The 18,072-nt window shown below is 43.5% G+C and overlaps 1 protein-coding gene across 1 annotated transcript in view; it reads right to left on the minus strand.

The window, feature by feature from the left end:
• The window catches only part of LOC111956263 (GRB10-interacting GYF protein 2-like), a 48,631-nt gene extending 33,120 nt beyond the window's left edge, over positions 1–15,511 (minus strand). The window contains 13 exon segments of the mRNA XM_023976705.2: positions 5,809–6,047; positions 6,281–6,532; positions 6,648–6,795; positions 7,777–8,000; positions 8,364–8,552; positions 10,354–10,386; positions 10,517–10,557; positions 11,000–11,108; positions 11,562–11,673; positions 11,858–11,953; positions 12,190–12,343; positions 12,553–12,604; positions 15,403–15,511. Coding sequence (XP_023832473.1) covers positions 5,809–6,047; positions 6,281–6,532; positions 6,648–6,795; positions 7,777–8,000; positions 8,364–8,552; positions 10,354–10,386; positions 10,517–10,557; positions 11,000–11,108; positions 11,562–11,673; positions 11,858–11,953; positions 12,190–12,343; positions 12,553–12,590 — 1,635 coding nt within the window. The 5' untranslated portion in view covers positions 12,591–12,604; positions 15,403–15,511.
• Positions 15,512–18,072: the final 2,561 nt, after the last annotated feature.

Here is an 18,072-nt window from a genome sequence, read left to right on the forward strand (position 1 = left end):
CATCAATACAGTGCATTTGGAAAGTATTCAGACCCCTTCACTTATCCCACATTGTTACGTTAAAGGCATATTCTAAAATGGATTAAATAGTTTTTTCCCCCTCATCAATCTACACACAATACCCCATAAAGCAAAAACAGGTTTCTAACTTAAATATCACAATTACATAAGTATTCAGACCCTTTTTTCAGTACTTTGCTGAAGCACCTTTGGCAGCGATTACAGCCTCGAGTCTTCTTGGGTATGACGCTACAAGCTTGGCACTAGAGGTCGCCCGATTAATCGGAATGGCCGGTTAATTAGGGCCGATTTCAAGTTTTCATAACAATTGGAAATCGGGTTTTTTGGACACCGATTTGGCAGATTTATGTAAAAAAAACATTTTTTACACCTTGATTTTACTAGGCAAGTCAGTTAATTAAGAACACATTCTTATTTTCAATGGCAGCATAGGAACGGTGGGTTAACTGCCTTGTTCAGGCGCAGAACGACAGATTTTTACTTTGTCAGCTCAGGGATTCGTTTTTGCAACCTTCCGGTTACTAGTCCAACGCTCTAACCACTTGCCTTACATTGCAATCCACGAGGAGCCTGCRTGGCAGGCTGACTACCTGTTACACGAGGGCAGCAAGAAGCCAAGGTAAGTTGCTAGCTAGCATTAAACTTATAAAAAACAATCAATCTTCACATAATCACTAGTTAACTACACATGGTTGATGATATTACTAGTTTATCTAGCGTGTCCTGCGTTCCATATAATCAATGCGGTGCCTGTTAATTTCTCATCGAATCACAAGCCAACTTCGCCAAAACGGGTGATGATTTAGCACTGTCGTTCCACCAAACCTAACATAAACATCAATGCCTTTCTTTAAAATCAATACACAAGTACATATTTTTAAACCTGCCTATTTCGTTAATATTGCCTGCTAACATGAATTTCTTATAACTAGGGAAATTGTGTACTTCTCTTGCGTTCCGTGCAAGCAGTCAGGGTATGTGCAGCAGTTTGGGCCGCTGGCTCGTGCGAACTGTGTGAAGTCCATTTATCCTAACAAAGACCGTAATTAATTTGCCAGAATTGTACATAATTATGACATAACATTGAAGTTGTACAATGTAAAAGCAATATTAGACTAGGATGCCACCCGTTAGATAAAATACGAAACAGTCCGTATTTCACTGAAAGAATAAACGTTTTGTTTCAAAATTAAATTTCCGGATTCGACCATATAATGACCAAAGCTCGTATTTCTGTGTGTTATTATGTTATAAATAAGTCTATGATTGATAATGATAGAGCAGTCTGACTGAGCGATGTAGGCAGCAGCAGACTCGTAAGCATTCATTCAAACAGCACTTTCGTGCGTTTGCAGCAGCTCTTGTAATGCTTTCAAGCATTGAGCTGTTATGACTTCAAGCCTATCAACTCCCGAGATTAGCTGTGTAACCGAAGTGAAATGGCTAGCTAGTTAGCGGGTGGCGCAATAGCATTTCAAACGCACTCGCTCTAGACTTGGAGTAGTTGTTCCCCCTGCGGCTTTTTGTGGAGCGATGGTAACGATGCTTCGAGGTGGCTGTTGTCGATGTGCTCCTGGTTTGAGCCCAGTAGGCAGGAGAGGACAGAAGCTATACTGTTACACTGGCAATACTAAAGTGCCTATAAGAACATCCAATATCAAAGTAGATGAAATACAAATGGTATAGAGAGAAATAGTCTATAAATTCCTAAATAACTACAACCTAAAACTTCTTACCTGGAAATATTGAAGACTCATGTTAAAAGGAACCACCAGCTTTCATATGTCTTCATGTTCTGAGCAAGGAACTTAAACATTAGCTTTTTACATGGCACATATTGCACTTTTACTTTCTATTCCAACACTTTGTTTTTGCAATATTTAACCAAATTGAACATGTTTCATTATTTATTTGAGCTAAATTGATTTTATTAGGTATTATATTAAGTTAAAATAAGTGCATTCAGCATATTGTGTAATTGTCATTATTACAATTATTAAAAAAATAAAAACAATTGGCCGATTAATCTGTTTCGGCTTTTTGTCCTCCAATAAACGGTATAGTATCGGCGTTGAAAAATAATAATCGGTCACCTCTACTTGGCACACACGACTCCAACACCATCATTAAATTGCCGATTACAACAGTGTAGGCCTGATCACCGACAACAACGAGACAGCCTACAGTGAGGAGGTCAGAGACCTGGCCGTGTGTGCCAGGACAAACAACCTCTCCCTCAACGTGATCAAGACAAAGGAGAGGATTGTGACTACAGGAAAAAGGAGGACCGAGCACCCCCATTCTCATCATCGGGCTGTAGTGGAGCAGGTTGAGAGCTTCAAGTTCCTAGGTGGCCACATTACCAACAAACTAACATGGTCCCCCTCAGGAGACTGAAAAGATTTGGCATGGTCTCAGATCCTCAAAAGTTTCTACAGCTGCAACATCGAGAGCATCCTGACTGGTTGCATCACTGCCTGGTATGGCAACTGCTCAGCCTCGACTGCAAGCACTACAGAGGGTAGGCGAACGGCCCAGACATCACTGGGCCAAGCTTCCTGCCATCCAGGACCTCTACACCAGGCAGTGTCAGGAAAGCCCTAAAAATTGTCAAAGACTCACAGCCACCCTAGTCATAGACTGTTCTGCCTGCTACCACACGGCAAGCGGTACCGGAGCGCCAAGTGTAGGTCCAAGAGGCTTCTAAACAGCTTCTACCCCCAAGCCATAAGACTCCTGMACATCTAGTCAATTGGCTACCCAGACTATTTGCATCCCCCCTCCCCACTGCCACTCTCTGTTGTCATCTATGCATAGTCTCTTTAATTAACTCTACCTACATGTACATACTACCTCAACTAACCGGTGGCCCCGCACATTGTACCGGCACCCCCCCTGTATGTATGTATGTATGTATGTATGTATGTAGTTTTTTCTCTTCTGCTCCCCTTTAATTACTTGTTACTTTAATCTCTATTTCTTATCCGTATGTTTTGAAACTACACTGTCGGTTAGGGGCTCGTAAGTAAGCATTTCACTGTATGGTCCATACCGGTTGTATTCGGCCCATGTGACTAATACAATTTGGAGAGTTTCTCCCAATCTTCTCTGCAGATCCTCTTAAGCTCTGTCAGGTTGGATGGGGAGCATCCCTGCACAGCAATTTTCAGGTCTCCCCAGAGATGTCTGATCGGGTTCAAGTCCGGGCTCTGGCTGGGCCACTCAAGGACATTCAGACTTGTCCCAAAGTCACTCCTGCATTGTCTTGGCTGTGTGCTTAGGGTCATTGTCCTGTTGGAAGGTGAACCTTTGCCCAGGTATGAGGTCCTGAGCGCTGTGGAGCAGGTTTTCATCAAGGATCTCTCTGTACTTTGCTCTGTTCATCTTTCATCCAGATGTGACGCTTGGCATTCAGGCCAAAGAGTTCAAATCTTGGTTTCATCAGACAAGAGAATCTTGTTCGTCATGGTCTGAGAGTCGTTTAGGTGCCTTTTTACCAAACTCCAAAATGGGCTGTCATGTACCTTTTACTAAAGAGTGGCTTTTACTGAGGAGTGACTTCCATCTGACCACTCTACCATAAAGGCCTGATTGGTGGAGTGCTGCAGAGATGGTTGTCCTTCTGGAAAGTTCTCCCATCTCTACAGAGGAACTCTGGAGCTCTGTCAGAGTGACCATCGGTTCTTGGTCACCTCCCTGACCAAGGCCCTTCTCCCCTGATTGCTCCGTTTGGCCGGGCGGCCAGCTCTAGGAAGAGTCTTGGTGGTTCCTAAATTCTTCCATTTAAGAATGATGAAAGCCACTGTGTTCTTGGGGACCTTCAATGCTGCAGAAATGTTTTGGTACCCTTCCCCAGAACTGTGCCTTGACACAATCCTGTCTTGGAGCTCTACGRACAATTCCTTCAACCTCATGGCTTGGTTTTTGCTCTGACATGCACTGTCAACTGTGGGACCTTAAGTAGACAGGTGTGCCTTTCCAAATCATGTCCAATCAATTGGATTTACCACAGGTGGACTCCAATCAAGTTGTAGAAACATCTCAAGAATGATCAATGGAAACAGGATGCACCCGAGCTCAATTTCGAGTCTCAGCAAAATGTCTGAATACTTATGCAAATAAGGTTTGTTTTTTATTAATACATTTGCAAAAATTTCTAAAAACCTGTATTGGGGGTATTGTGTGTAGATTGATGAAAACATTTATTTTAGAATAACGCTGTAATGTAACAAAACGTGGAAAAGGTGAACGGGTCTAAAATACTTTACAAATGCACTGTAAATATGATATTGGAACTGACCCATATAGAGTATGCTTCCTTAGTGTCCTTCATATTTCTTATTTCTCGTAGGGTTTTTCGGAGTATTACATTGTTATTGATTATTGCATTTGGTTGGTAATTATGTTTACATCCTCCAGGAAAGCTACTGGGTRGGCAGGCTTTTGTTTGTGCCCCACTCATTGTTTTTTAAAGCAGCAGCTCAACATGACCTTGATAAGCGGACTCTGGTGTTTGAGCAGKGCTGTATCCAAAGCCTGTACACCCAGTAGCTCTCCAGATGGCTTGACCACGTGTTTTATACATTAGCCTAACAGTGCAATTATTTTACATAATGGGGGTAAAGCTCCTTGCTTAAGGGCACAACARCAGGAGATTGTACCTGGGATCCCAAAATGTTTGTCTAGTCCTGTAGAGCTTCATGATAGTATACAGTATCACAAAACAAACAYCACTAGCTCAGCTTATCCAAGAGGAATATACAGAATGGCAATAAGGTGTTTTCGATTTCATTACAATTCAATGARCATCCTCTCCATATTCTTGACGTGTTTCAGAAGTGAACCCACACTGCACTTTTCATATCCAAAGATGCTCCAATTTCAGTTTCACCAAAGCCAGCTTGTTAACTTTCAGTACCCTGCTCAACACGCAGCTCTGCAACCAACTAACTACTAGAAACCGTCATTAGCTTTCCATTTACTTGTCCAGTCATTTCTTTCGTCAACATTTAGAAAGTCCGGATGGAAAGTAGATGTGACAATTGGCTGCCACAGTGAGTTTCCATTGAACTGTCATGTAGATCAAAACAGTTGGACGTAATGTCACACCTAAAATAAAAAAATATGCTAAAATGTTTTTGAATTTAAATAAAAATGAAGTGGTTGAAGTGTTTCCATTATCCATATAGACAAATTGTTTATTAATAAAGTGACAGCCTATATGCCCTGCCCACCCATCTGTTTCATGTCTCAAGTAGCCTGCAAAAGCYAGCATGGATAGAATGCAGGAATTTACTAATATTTGCCATACCTTATTCTAATAATTCCCATATGCCTACTTATTATGGCCAGAGTCTGTGCCATAGTGTAACTTGCAGTCATAGTAGAGATCTCAAACAATTTGATGGTCAAACTTCAAATTGCAATTCAAAGCAATTCAGGCATTCTTGAAAGTCATGATAATCGTCGTCTAAACATTATTATAGTTTAATAAATCGATTTTGCAAGCAACAGGCTTTTATAATTACATGTGTGGTGGAGCTTTATAGTTATGTGATAACATCACGTGCCCCGCTTACCTTCAAAATTATTCACCAATCAATTTGTTAGAAAAACACAATTTCCATCATTTGTCGCAATAAACTTAGACAAAAGAAATGATTCTTCTGAAAAATAATCCTACGTCTACCGTGTCCATTACAAATGCCGCAATCATTTTACTTGCTGCACAGCTTTTGTCAAATAAACCTGGGTCAATAACAACCTGCCTACTGTCTGTCTACTTACCTGTTCAAAGTGCTTCAGTCTCTCATCTTCAACCATGGTGTGGTGTGGCGGCATGACCGTGGGCCTTCCAATAGGAGCCATGAGGCCCGTGCTGGGGGCCATAATGTTGGGGGTCATGATAGACGTGCTCTGAGCCATGAGGCTGGTGCTGAAGGGCAGCGGGACGGGCATAGCCACGGGCACGTCCGGGGGCTTCTGCTGCATCTGGATGGTGGACGACTTGGCCGACACTGGAGACACTGGACAGGACAGAGGGTGTAGGGTTAGTCTGTCACAGATGGAGGTGGAGCTTCTAGATACTATGTGCAGGTGACAACCTCAAACTACAAGCAATCCTGAGTCTGTATATTTGAAGCACAAGGTGACTGGAGGAAATGCCATTGTCATTTACAATGTGTCATCAATCAGCCTTTAGCGCGCACAAATGTGGCAGATTTGACTGTACTCCTCCCCTGCTCTTGTGTAAGCCTACCTGTGAGAGTGTGTGCTGCGGTGTGGGGGATGGGGAGGGACTCCAGCATTGTGTTGGACATGGGCATCGACATGGGGACGTGCAGGGGGACTTTGTTGACCTCTGGCCTGTGTTCCGGGGCTGGGGTTCGCTCAAGTGGCCTCTCAGGCTCCTCTGCTCTGTCGGGCTGGCTGGGGGGCAGCAGAGGGGCGGAGGGCTGGGGTTCTGGAGGCGAGGGAGCAGGCGGCGCCTCCACTACCCCTCTCCCCACACCTGGGAAAAAAACCAAGACAAGATACATTCATTGATGTTCTCTCTCCACAGTCTACTATTGGGAGAAAAAATATATACAGTATGCCGGACATAGTTTCTACTCCTCTTAACTCACTCTGTTTTCTGTCGGGGTCTCTTCTTGCCTCTCCGTCTGGGTTTTTGGTCTCCCGGGGCTGTCCGTCCTCCTCAAGGCCCTCGTCACACTCCTCCAGGGGTCTGAAGTCCAGCTCTGCCTCCTCCAGGATGGGCTCCTTGGGAGCTTTCTGTGGAGGAGAAATATATACTGTATACACACGAATTGTCATGAAAGTCTCCATATGTCCTTCGCATAGCAGCTTTGCATTCACAGTGCTCCATGTGCCACAGTGCTCCATGTGCCACAGTGCTCCATGTGCCACAGTGCTCCATGTGCCACAGTGCTCCATGTGCCACAGTGTTCCATGTGCCACAGTGTTCCATGTGCCACAGTGTTCCATGTGCCACAGTGTTCCATGTGCCACAGTGTTCCATGTGCCACAGTGTTCCATGTGCCACAGTGTTCCATGTGCCACAGTGTTCCATGTGCCACAGTGTTCCATGTGCCACAGTGTTCCGATGCCATACTTTTTGTAATAGCTGCAAACAAATTGACCATCGGGGAAAACAAATAATCATTGCATATCTACTCAAGACCTCAAACATGTGTGCAGGTCCTACTTAATTTCTTCAACATTTATTTGTCCCAGCATCCATTAAAGGAATACTATGGGATTTTGCCAATGAGGCTCTTTAACAGCTTCCCAGGAGTCAGATTAACACGTGGATACCATTTATTAATGTCTCTGCGTGTGGTTTGAAGGAAGTTGCTAATTAGCGTTAGCACAATGACAAAGTCTATGGGTATCTGCTAGCAGCTCCCGAGTTGCGCAGCGGTCTAAGGCACTGCATCTCAGTGCTAGAGGCTTCACTAGACCCTGGTTCGAAAAATAAGTAAAATAATAATTTGTTCTTAACTTACTTGCCTAGTTAAATAAAAGGTCAAATAAAATTACAATAATTAAAGTCATTGTGCTAACACTAGTTAGCATTGGCTCACGAAACTACCTCTAACCTTCTTCATACTAGACACAGAAACATACAAAATGGTATCCACAAGTTCCTCTGATGCTGGGGAAGTAGATAAAGGGCATCATTGCAAAAATCCCGAAGCATCCCTTTAACAAGTGACGTTTGTTTGACTATATGAAGTTCACACTCACTCGAACCTTGAGCGAGAGGAAGGCTCCGGAGGAATCAAAGGTGCCCGTCTCCTCCTCAGCATCCTCCAGGCACCACTCTGGCAGGCTGCCCCCATCCTCCTCCAGGCTGCCACTGCCTGACCGGGGACGCCTGTAGCCGCGCTCGTCCTCTCTGGCGTCGAACGGGAACCGGCGCTGCCGTGGCTGCTCCCCCGGGTGCACCTCTCGCCGCACTGCCGACCGCAGCACGTCTGAGGAGAGGAGCGGTTTAGAGACACTGTCACTCAGCTTTACCCCAGCCATTCTCTCATATTGAAGCCCACTACTTTAGATCAATGTGATGCTTTTTTGGGGGGGGATGTTATTGTGTGTCTGAATGGATTCYAGTACTCCCTGTTGAAAACCCATTCTCTTAGGTGTCCTAAACAAGAGACATATTGACAAGCTATTTTACAGGACTGTAGTAGGATTTGAGGTGTCCGTTGTGATTWAAGAGTTCAGAATAAGACTGCCTTTTTAAAATCAACCTGTAGCGCGTTAGGCCTGCAATTAAAACCTCCGCCTGCCAACGGGACAATATGGTGGCAGCAGTGTAGGATCACTACAGGGCACACCTGGACTCGGGGGGCACCACCGGTCGCGTCGCGAGGCACCCGCCAGGAGCCAGCCCCCCTCGTCACCGTCCTCACCATTTGCTTCGTCACGGGACGTGCGCCAGTTCTCGCTCTCCGAGCGTGTAAAATCGTGCTTCCTCACAGGCAGGCATCCCACGCCGGTCCCAACATCCTCGTAGTTAGCACGGACTGGAGAGGGAAAACAATTGAATAACTTGAATTTAATTCATAACAAGGGGAACATCAAGTTCAACATGTATTTATTTTTACTMAATTACATATGTAGGAATACATCATCTTTTAGCCTGATACTGTCTTTGATGACAATAAATAAGTGATGAGATTGTCTAAACATTTGTAGCGCTGTATCRTTGCCTGATTAAGCAAAGTACAGCGTTACAGTTAGGCCCTTGTGAAGTACACATTTACCCTCAGTTTTAGCATAGAAAATATAAACAAAAAAAAATAGAAACGTCCCTTTTTCAGGACCCTGTCTTTCAAAGATAATTGGTAAAAATCCAAATAACTTCACAGATCTTCATTGTAAAGGGTTTAAACACCRTTTCCCATGCTTGTTCAAGGAACAATAAACAATTAATGAACATGCACCTGTGGAACGGTCGTTAAGACACTAACAGCTTACAGACGGTAGGCAATTAAGGTCACAGTTATGAAAACTTAGGACACTAAAGAGGCCTATCTACTGACTCTGAAAAACACCAAAAGAAAGATGCCCAGGGTCCCTGCTCATCTGCGTAAACATGCCGTAGGCATGCTGCAAGGAGGCATGCAGATGTGGCCAGGGCGATAAATTGCAATGTCGGTGCTGTGAGGCGCCTAAGACAGCGCTACAGGGAGACAGGACGGACAGCTGATCGTCCTCGCAGTGGCAGACCATGTGTAACAACACCTGCACAGGATCAGTACAACCGAACATCACACCTGCGGGACAGGTACAGGATGGCAACAACAACTGCCCGAGTTACACCAGGAATACACAATCCCTCCATCAGTGCTCAGACTGTCCGCAATAGGCTGAGAGAGGCTGKRCTGAGGGCTTGTAAGACTGTTGTAAGGCAGGTCCTCACCAGACATCACCGGCAACGTCGTCACCTACGGGCACAAACCCACCGTCGCTGGACCAGACAGGACGAGTCACGGTTTTGTCTCACATGGGGTGATGGTTGCATTTATCGTCGAAGGAATGAGCGTTACACCAAGGCCTGTACTCTGGAGCGGGATCAATTTGGAGGTGGAGGGTCCGTCATGGTCTGGGGCGGTGTGTCACAGCATCATCGGACTGAGCTTGTTGTCATTGCAGGCAATCTCAACGCTGTGCGTTACAGGGAAGACCTTCTCCTCCCTCATGAGGTACCCTTCCTGCATGCTCATCCTGACATGACCCTCCAGCATGACAATGCCACCAGCCATACTGCTCGTTCGGTGCGTGATTTCCTGCAAGACAGGAATGTCAGTGTTCTGCCATGGCCAGCTAGGAGCCCAGATCTCAATCGCATTGAGCACCTCTGGGACTTGTTGGATCGGAGGGTGAGGGCTAGGGCCATTCCCCCCAGAAATGTCCGGGAATTTGCAGGTGCCTTGGTGGAAGAGTGGGGTAACATCTCACAGCAAGAACTGGCAAATCTGGTGCAGTCCATGAGGAGGAGATGCACTGCAGTACTTAATGCAGCTGGTAGCCACACTAGATATTGACTGTTACTTTTGATTTTGACCACCCTTTGTTCAGGGACACATTATTCCATTTMTGTTAGTCACATGTCTGTGGAACATGTTCAGTTTATGTCTCAGTTGTTGAATCTTATGTTCACACAAATATTTACACATGTTAAGTTTGCTGAAAATAAACGCAGTTGACAGTGAGAGGACGTTTCTTTTTTTGCTGAGTTTATATTCTTTGGAGAAACAACATCTAGTTCCCCTTGACAAGAAAGGGCGTGTATAAGTGCAAGGGCGTGGAGGGCAAACTTACTATGATTCATCGGAAAGTGGGCAGGAGCAACTTCTGCCAAGTCAATGGAGACAGAGGAGCGACAAAGAAAAATAAATGATTACCTGTAAATGCTGTAACTGGCATTTAAGTACATTACATTCATACTGCATTGATTACTTSATTAGAAAGTATTGACACAAACCTGAATCTTTTCGACCTGGCTTTTCAAACCTTCTGTCTCCCCTAGATGGGGAGAAAATAGACTCAGCGTGACTTTGAAAAAAGAAAAGGAAAAAAGACAAAAAGGATGACTGAGCATGCAGGTAAAAACAGACATAAAGCAACATGACAATACGTAAATCTCATAAAACAAATGGGTTTAGACCAGGGCTCTCAAACCCTGTTCCTTCAGAGATACCTTCCTGTTGTAACTGACCTGATTGTGCATCAACCAGCTAACTATTAGAATCAGGCTAGAATAGGGTTTGAGTGAAAACCTACATGATGGTAGATCTCCTAGAACAGGGTTGGAAAGCCATGGTCCAGACCATTCTCATTCCACTAGCCTGGAACCCAACTTAAGATGCGCCCACTCAACATTTGCATAAATCATCCAATGAAGTCAAAGGTTAATGTGCATAAAATTCCAGTTGCGCTTGTGTCTCTAGTGAGGGTAGTCCATTACCTCTCCTCCCAGCTTTGGGAGCGGTGCATCTCCCTGCCTCCGCGGCCAAAGCCTCCCTCCACGTCATCAAAACTTCTTTGGTAAAACCCTCCGTCTCCTCTACCCCGTCCTGCCAGACACACATTTTAAATACTTTATTTGAATCCACAAATCACACTACACTCGAGAAGGATTCAAACACACACACACACACTACACTTTAATGTTGGCGCTAGCTGTTGATGATGAATTCAACCAGCTGCGATAGCTTCTACTGACAGAKGCATAATCAAGCGTAGAAACAGAGTGATACTGTTAATTCCCTTCTGTGAGGCTGGCACAAGATAGTTAACATTCTTAAGGGTGGGTCTCAGTCAATATAATCTAAAGTGGGTTCCTCTCCTCATCTCCTTTCCTTAAAATCAGCACTGACTGAAATATTTTAACAAGTTTAAAGCAACTGTATGCTTTGCCTCCTCCATACCACTTTCACCGAGACTGTTTTCAGATGAAGAAGAGACAAGCAAAGTCACATTAGACTATTGGGATGCACACATTGACACAACAAGACACTCCACCTCACCTCTTCCCCGTGAAGTACTTCGACCCCTCGGTGCCCCTGGCCCCACCGGACCCCCTCCTCTCCCCATCAGCCTGAGCACCGCTGCACTGTTTACAGACATGGAGAAATTTCTCTGTGGGGGAGATAGAGGGAAGAGGGGGATGAAGAAAGAGGGAGACACACAAGACATGTCTATGGCCATCAATTATACTTACTAGGTTAGCAACAAAATGGCTAAGAACACTGGGAAAGTCATAGTTGTAATTTTGCATATTCATTCTAGCATGGCCTCCTATATGAACAGTGAAAGCACCAACCTGCTCTTCCTCTGTAAAAGCTACAAGTGCCAGCGGTGGCAGGGGCTCCTCTTGTAAAATGGGCAGAAAATCTTTATCATGTAGGTCTACAGGGATCTGATGCGATGGCAAAAAAAGAAAGTCTATGAGCCATTGCAATGTCAGGTTTTAATACACAAATTACAGGAAATGGCCATTATATATTTGATTAAAAATAATAATAATAATGAATGACTCCACAGAAGGATACATCTAAATGTCCCACTTTATAGAACATGGGTAAGAACTTTATTTGTATGTCAATCATATATTTCTGTATCCTTTTAGAACACATCAGAATTCCTTTGCCTCACCTCCCTATCCTTGACATAAAGTGCTAGCATTTCTTCTCTCCCATAGCGGTAGTCCGCAAGTTTATACTTTGGCAATGCAGGAGAGAGTGGTGGTGAGGTGGCAACGCTACTGCTGCTACCACCCCCATGGCCACCCCCAGACAGGGCCCGGAGCCTGGGGAAAAGGGAGTGGGGGAGGGGAGGAATAGGAAAAGGGACAGAAGGAGAAAGACAAAAGTGAAGTTTAGAGGACAACTGACAGGCCTCAAAATGTGAGGCTCCACTGCACCTGGTGTCAAACGAAAAACCAGCCTAACAACCCAGATCCCTGTTAAATCAACCTGATACAACATTTCAGCTCAACAAGTATTCATATTTACTAACCATTCTGGTCCAAAGTTGAGTGTCTGAGTTTCTGCCATTCTTTCTAGAACTTCTATGGGGAGGAAAGGGACAACATTATTAGCCTATTACAACAAACACCACACTTCAGGTTGAATATTCTTGGAGATGTATTCAGTAATCAATCTGCCAATGCAACTGAAAATCGTATATCAATTTCTAGTCATCAAAGATTACAGACCCAAATTATGGTTAAAAAGTGTTTTGATGGTGTAACAAATATTGCATCAGCCAATCAATTCCCTAAACGATTCATGTTTTAGACGTAGTCCGATTGGATCTTACAGTGAGTTTGTGGTATTTCAACTCATTACAGAGGATAGCCCCATCCCTCCCTTACACAAGGAGTACAATTTCAATCGACTGAAGCCATTTTAGGAAGTTGCCCAGTTAGGAAAGAGGTTCCTCAGACACCAATAATTGACAACAGTGTCTCCTTTTCCCTGCCCAGAGAGGCTTTATTCTGGAAATACTACAATAAACTTGGATGTTTGCATGCAAATTACCATAATCACAAACAAGTAATTGTATGCTGTATACAGGCTACCTAGTTAAGGTTTACAGACCAGTTAGATAATGACCCTAGGTTAGCTGAATAAACTCCACAGTGAAGGAAGTTTCTGATTAACTCCACCAATGGAGTGGAGCAGAGACCAGGCATTGTGGAATTCAGCTCCGACTACATCAATTTGCTCAAGGTMAACACTTCAAATTATGTTAACTATGAAACTCTAACCTTGGACCTACAGTATGTTTTTCCTCTGTAGTTGCGTGCCTATGTTTGCGGCAATCCATACTTTTCCAATAAACGAGGGTGGTGGTTGCATTTTATTAAAGGAATACTTCGGGATTTTGGCAATGAGGCACTTTATCATCTTCCCCAGTCAGATGAACTCACGGATACCATGTTTATGTCTCTGCGTGTATTTTGAAGGGAGTTGCTAACTAGTCCTAGCGCAATTGCTAACTAGCGTTAGTGCAATGACTGGCGGTATTGGGGATCTGCTAACATTGAATCTGGGGAAGTAGATAAAGGGCTTCATTGCCAAAATCCCAAAGTATTCCTTTAATAAAATGCAACCACTGACTGTTTGCTCATTGCTGTTGCTCTAAAATGGCAACTCTGCACAAATGCGCCAATTAAGTCAACAGGTGGTGGTTGTATTTGATTAACATTTATAGAAAAGGTATGGATTTCAGTAAACATACGTACAAGGTGAGCTTTCATAATAGATTTATTTTTAATATTGACCTTGGTTCAGTCAATGTAGTCTGATCTGAATTCCACAAAGCCTGGTCTCTGTGCCACTCCGTTGTTGATGGAGTTGATCAGAAACTTCCTTCACTGTGGAGTTTAGTCAGCTACCTAAAGGTATGTTCAAACTGCAATCTGTCTACCTATAGGATAAACAGGAAGCATGCATGGGATGGACTTTTCACCCGTTGCAAGCCACATGCGGGCTACATCCAATCAACATTCGAATTTGATTGATTATTTGTAGTAAAAAAAAAAAACTGCCAACTCCTGTAAAAAAAAAATAAAAAAAATGAATCCTACACCAAAACACCCGTCACAAATTATTTATTACATTCAAAACAGTATGTCACTGTCAGTACTGTAGCCTGTGACCTCGGGTTGTGAATAGGAACAAATTGCGGCCCAAAAAATCAATTGTAAGGAAAATATTCAAGTTTCAACCTACACATTTCAAGTAGGCAATACTATTGGACTTTTAATGTTTCATGCAGACACAATGTACTAGGCCTAGATGAAGTCTAACTATTAAACTCAAATTACTTTATATGCATGTCTATGTCTGATCAATTTTGTATAACGTTGTTATAAGACAAGGAATTTTCGCAAATGAGCTACCTGGCTAACAACAAACTTTTCTAGTGACATAACGCACCGTCATTTCATTTCAAACACATGAACTACAGTAGCTAGCTAACTTCCCATTTGGCTGACCATAATTAGCTTGCTAATCCGACTGACTCACGCACGTTCCCCATACGTAACTTTAGCTAGATGCTAACTAGCAATACTGCTGTTCATTAGCTAATGTTAGATAGTGAAACTAACCTGACAGTTAACATTTAAAAAACAACTATCGGTAACTAGCTAGCCAATGTGCAACTGTGCTGCCAAGTTGGTTGGCAAACTAACGTATCTAAACTAGTTTAATAGGTAGTAACATGCTAGCTAGCTAAGTAACAGCATGACAGCTACTGTACAGTAGATAATCAAACCGTTTTCAGAATCATTGACGTTGTAACTACTGTATTTAACCACCAATAATGATACCATGTTCAAACATTATAAGACAGTTAGCTAACTATTGGACCAGCTATCTAACGTTATATCGATAAGGTTAGCGAGGTTAGTTTGCTAGCTATAGTAGCTAACTGTTTAGCATAACTACTGTTAACCAGCTAGCGAACTTAGTTTTACAAAGCTTTAAGCAACAATCGATCATTGATGCTCAGTCATTTCTACAAAAATGCTAAGTTTCTCGAAAGGAAAACAATCAAAAAGGCATACTGTCACAAAATCGCACAGAAGTAATGAACTGACAAGTTAATCCTTAACCCCCAAACCTCCGTGCGGCCTCCGCCACAACGCTGAAATACCTCCCACCTCGCTCCAATCCAATGCGGTGCTCCCACATACTTTAGTCCCAAGCCTCAAGGCCAAGCAAACATGCTGCTATAACAACCCTCATAAACGCAATCAAATCGCTAAAACTGGGCTCTTTAACATCGTGAATGCTTGTTTCGATAGTTTAGCTTTATTTTATAGCAAAACTGTGCAATTAATTTTCGCTGTCTTACCTCTGCTTTTACTGACAGCACAGGGTTTATATTCGAGGTGTGTGGCTCTCTCCGTTTCAACAAGATGGCTGAGAATGGGTGACGACAACACATATCCCGATAAAGACCCGTATGCAGGCGCGTTCGTAAATTTACTCTGGCTATCTACTCCGATTTCAGAGCACTCTCGTCTGAGTGTGTCAGAGCACAGAATAACTGATTAATTTACAAACGCTCAACACCAGTTGAATATGGTTGTGTCGGCAAAGAAGCGTAATTAAATTGTTGCCAGCAGCACAGTTGCAGTCACCAACGCTCTGGATAACATGAAAACAGCCTAAYCAGCTCTGCTAGGGCGAGTATTTGTGTCTGGAAGTAGCTAGCCAATGTTAGCTTGGGTAACGTTACCGTTCWTTATTTATTTTGTATTGAACCTTTACTTAACTAGGCAAGTCAGTTATGAACAAATTCTTATTTACAATGACGGCCTAACCCGCACGACGTTGGGCCAATTGTGCCCCGCACTATGATACTCCCAATCACGGCCGGTTGTGATACAGCCTGGAATCGAACCAGGGTCTGTAGTGACACCTCTAGCACTGAGATGCAGTGCCGTAGACGCAGTGGAACGCTCGGATCAATCCTACTCCTCGGCCAGAGGGTCCAGTCTGGCTCTGAATTTACAAATGGACAATCTGGCGACGCTCTGAATTTACGAACGCTCAGAGCGCTCTCTGGCACTCCAGATTGAATTTACGAACACGCCCTCCATATGTCAATAATATTTGCAGACTGGCATATTTTAAAAAGTACAAATCGCGCTGAAATCATCTGTATGATTTCTGTAAGTGGAATGTTAGACTTGTATGGCAGAAGAACACGTTATTGGCCTTATTCTAACCAAATGTTGAAATGTTGTAGAAGATTAAGAATTAGCTACCACCTTCAGATTTGATTACATGCATCATTGTAAACATCATACATACATACATACATACATGCAGGTAACTGCCAGTACCAAAATAATGGAAACAGTTGAATAAATGAGGGGATACCAAGTGTATTGAAAGCAAGTGCTTTCACCATGGTTCTGGCCCCATCCACAGGGCACAAGTTGTCACTGAATGGTTTGATGAGCATGACAATTATGTAAACCATATGCCATGGCCATCTCAGTCACCAGATCGCAACCCAACTGAACATATGGGAGATTGTGGAGCGGTGCATGAGCCAGCATTTTCCACCACCATCAACAAAACACCAAATAATGGAATTTCTTGTGGAAGAATGGTGTCACAATGCTCCAATAGAATGCCAGGCACTTGTTGAATCTATGCCCCTATGAAAAAAGATTAGTCAGAGAGCAGTATTACTTACTGCAGTTAGAGTGCAGTACAACTGCAGTATGCTGCAAATACTGTCCAAAATAACACCGTTTTTTTGTGCGGTAACTTTGCTGTGTAACTGCAGTTGCAGTGCAGTATAACTGTAGTTCAACTGCAGTTATTATGCAAGTACTGCATCCAAAACACCACATTCAACAGCAGTTACTGCAGTTTCGAAACTAAGCTTTTTAGGTGCATTGAAGCTATTAAGACACTTTATGTTGGTGTTTCCTTTATTTTGGCAGTTAGCTGTACATACCATTATCAAATACATTATGCATGACATTTACAGATTAAATACCCTATCATGATCTTCTGAACCAAAACTTAAATGAAAAGTAAAATATTTATGATTGGTGTGGGCTACAATGCAAAAATGACAAAAATAGTATCAACATTTTCCTTATGTTATGTAAAACTTTAGCCCTAGCTATCAAATATAGTCAAATCAAATCAAAGTTTATTTGTCACGTGCATCGAATGTGTAGACCGGGTGTAGACCTTACAGTGAAATGCTTACTTACAGGCTCTAACCAATAGTGCAAAAATGGTGTTAGGTGAACAATAGGTAAGTAATGAAATAAAACAACAGTAAAAAGACAGGCTATATACAGTAGCGAGGCTAGAAAAGTAGCGAGGCTACATGCAGACACCGGTTAGTCAGGCTGATTGAGGTAGTATGTACATGTAGATATGGTTAAAGTGACTATGCATATATGATGAACAGAGAGTAGCAGTAGCGTAAAAGAGGGGTTGGTGGGTGGTGGGTTGCGGGACACAATGCAGATAGCCCGGTTAGCCAATGTGCGGGAGCACTGGTTGATCGGCCCAATTGAGGTAGTATGTACATGAATGTATAGTTAAAGTGACTATGCATATATGATAAACAGAGAGTAGCAGCAGCGTAAAAAGAGGGTTTGGTGGGGGGCACACAATGCACCGAGCACGCCCCCATTCTCATCGACGGGCTGTAGTGGAGCAGGTTGACAGCTTCAAGTTCCTTGGTGTCCACATCAATAACAAACTAGAATGGTCCAAACACACCAAGACAGTCGTGAAGAGGGCACGACAAAGCCTATTCCCCCTCAGGAAACGAAAAGGATTTGGCATGGGTCCTGACATCCTCAAAAGGTTCTACAGCTGCAACATCGAGAGCATCCTGACCGGTTGCATCACTGCCTGGTACGGCAATTGCTCGGCCTCCGACCGCAAGGCACTTCAGAGGGTAATGTGTAAGGCCCAGTACATCACTGGGGGCAAAGCTGCCTGCCATCCAGGACCTCTACACCAGGCGGTGTCAGAGGAA

The sequence above is a fragment of the Salvelinus sp. IW2-2015 genome, linkage group LG32 (assembly GCF_002910315.2).
Source record: "Salvelinus sp. IW2-2015 linkage group LG32, ASM291031v2, whole genome shotgun sequence".
Classification (NCBI taxonomy): Eukaryota; Metazoa; Chordata; class Actinopteri; order Salmoniformes; family Salmonidae; genus Salvelinus; species Salvelinus sp. IW2-2015.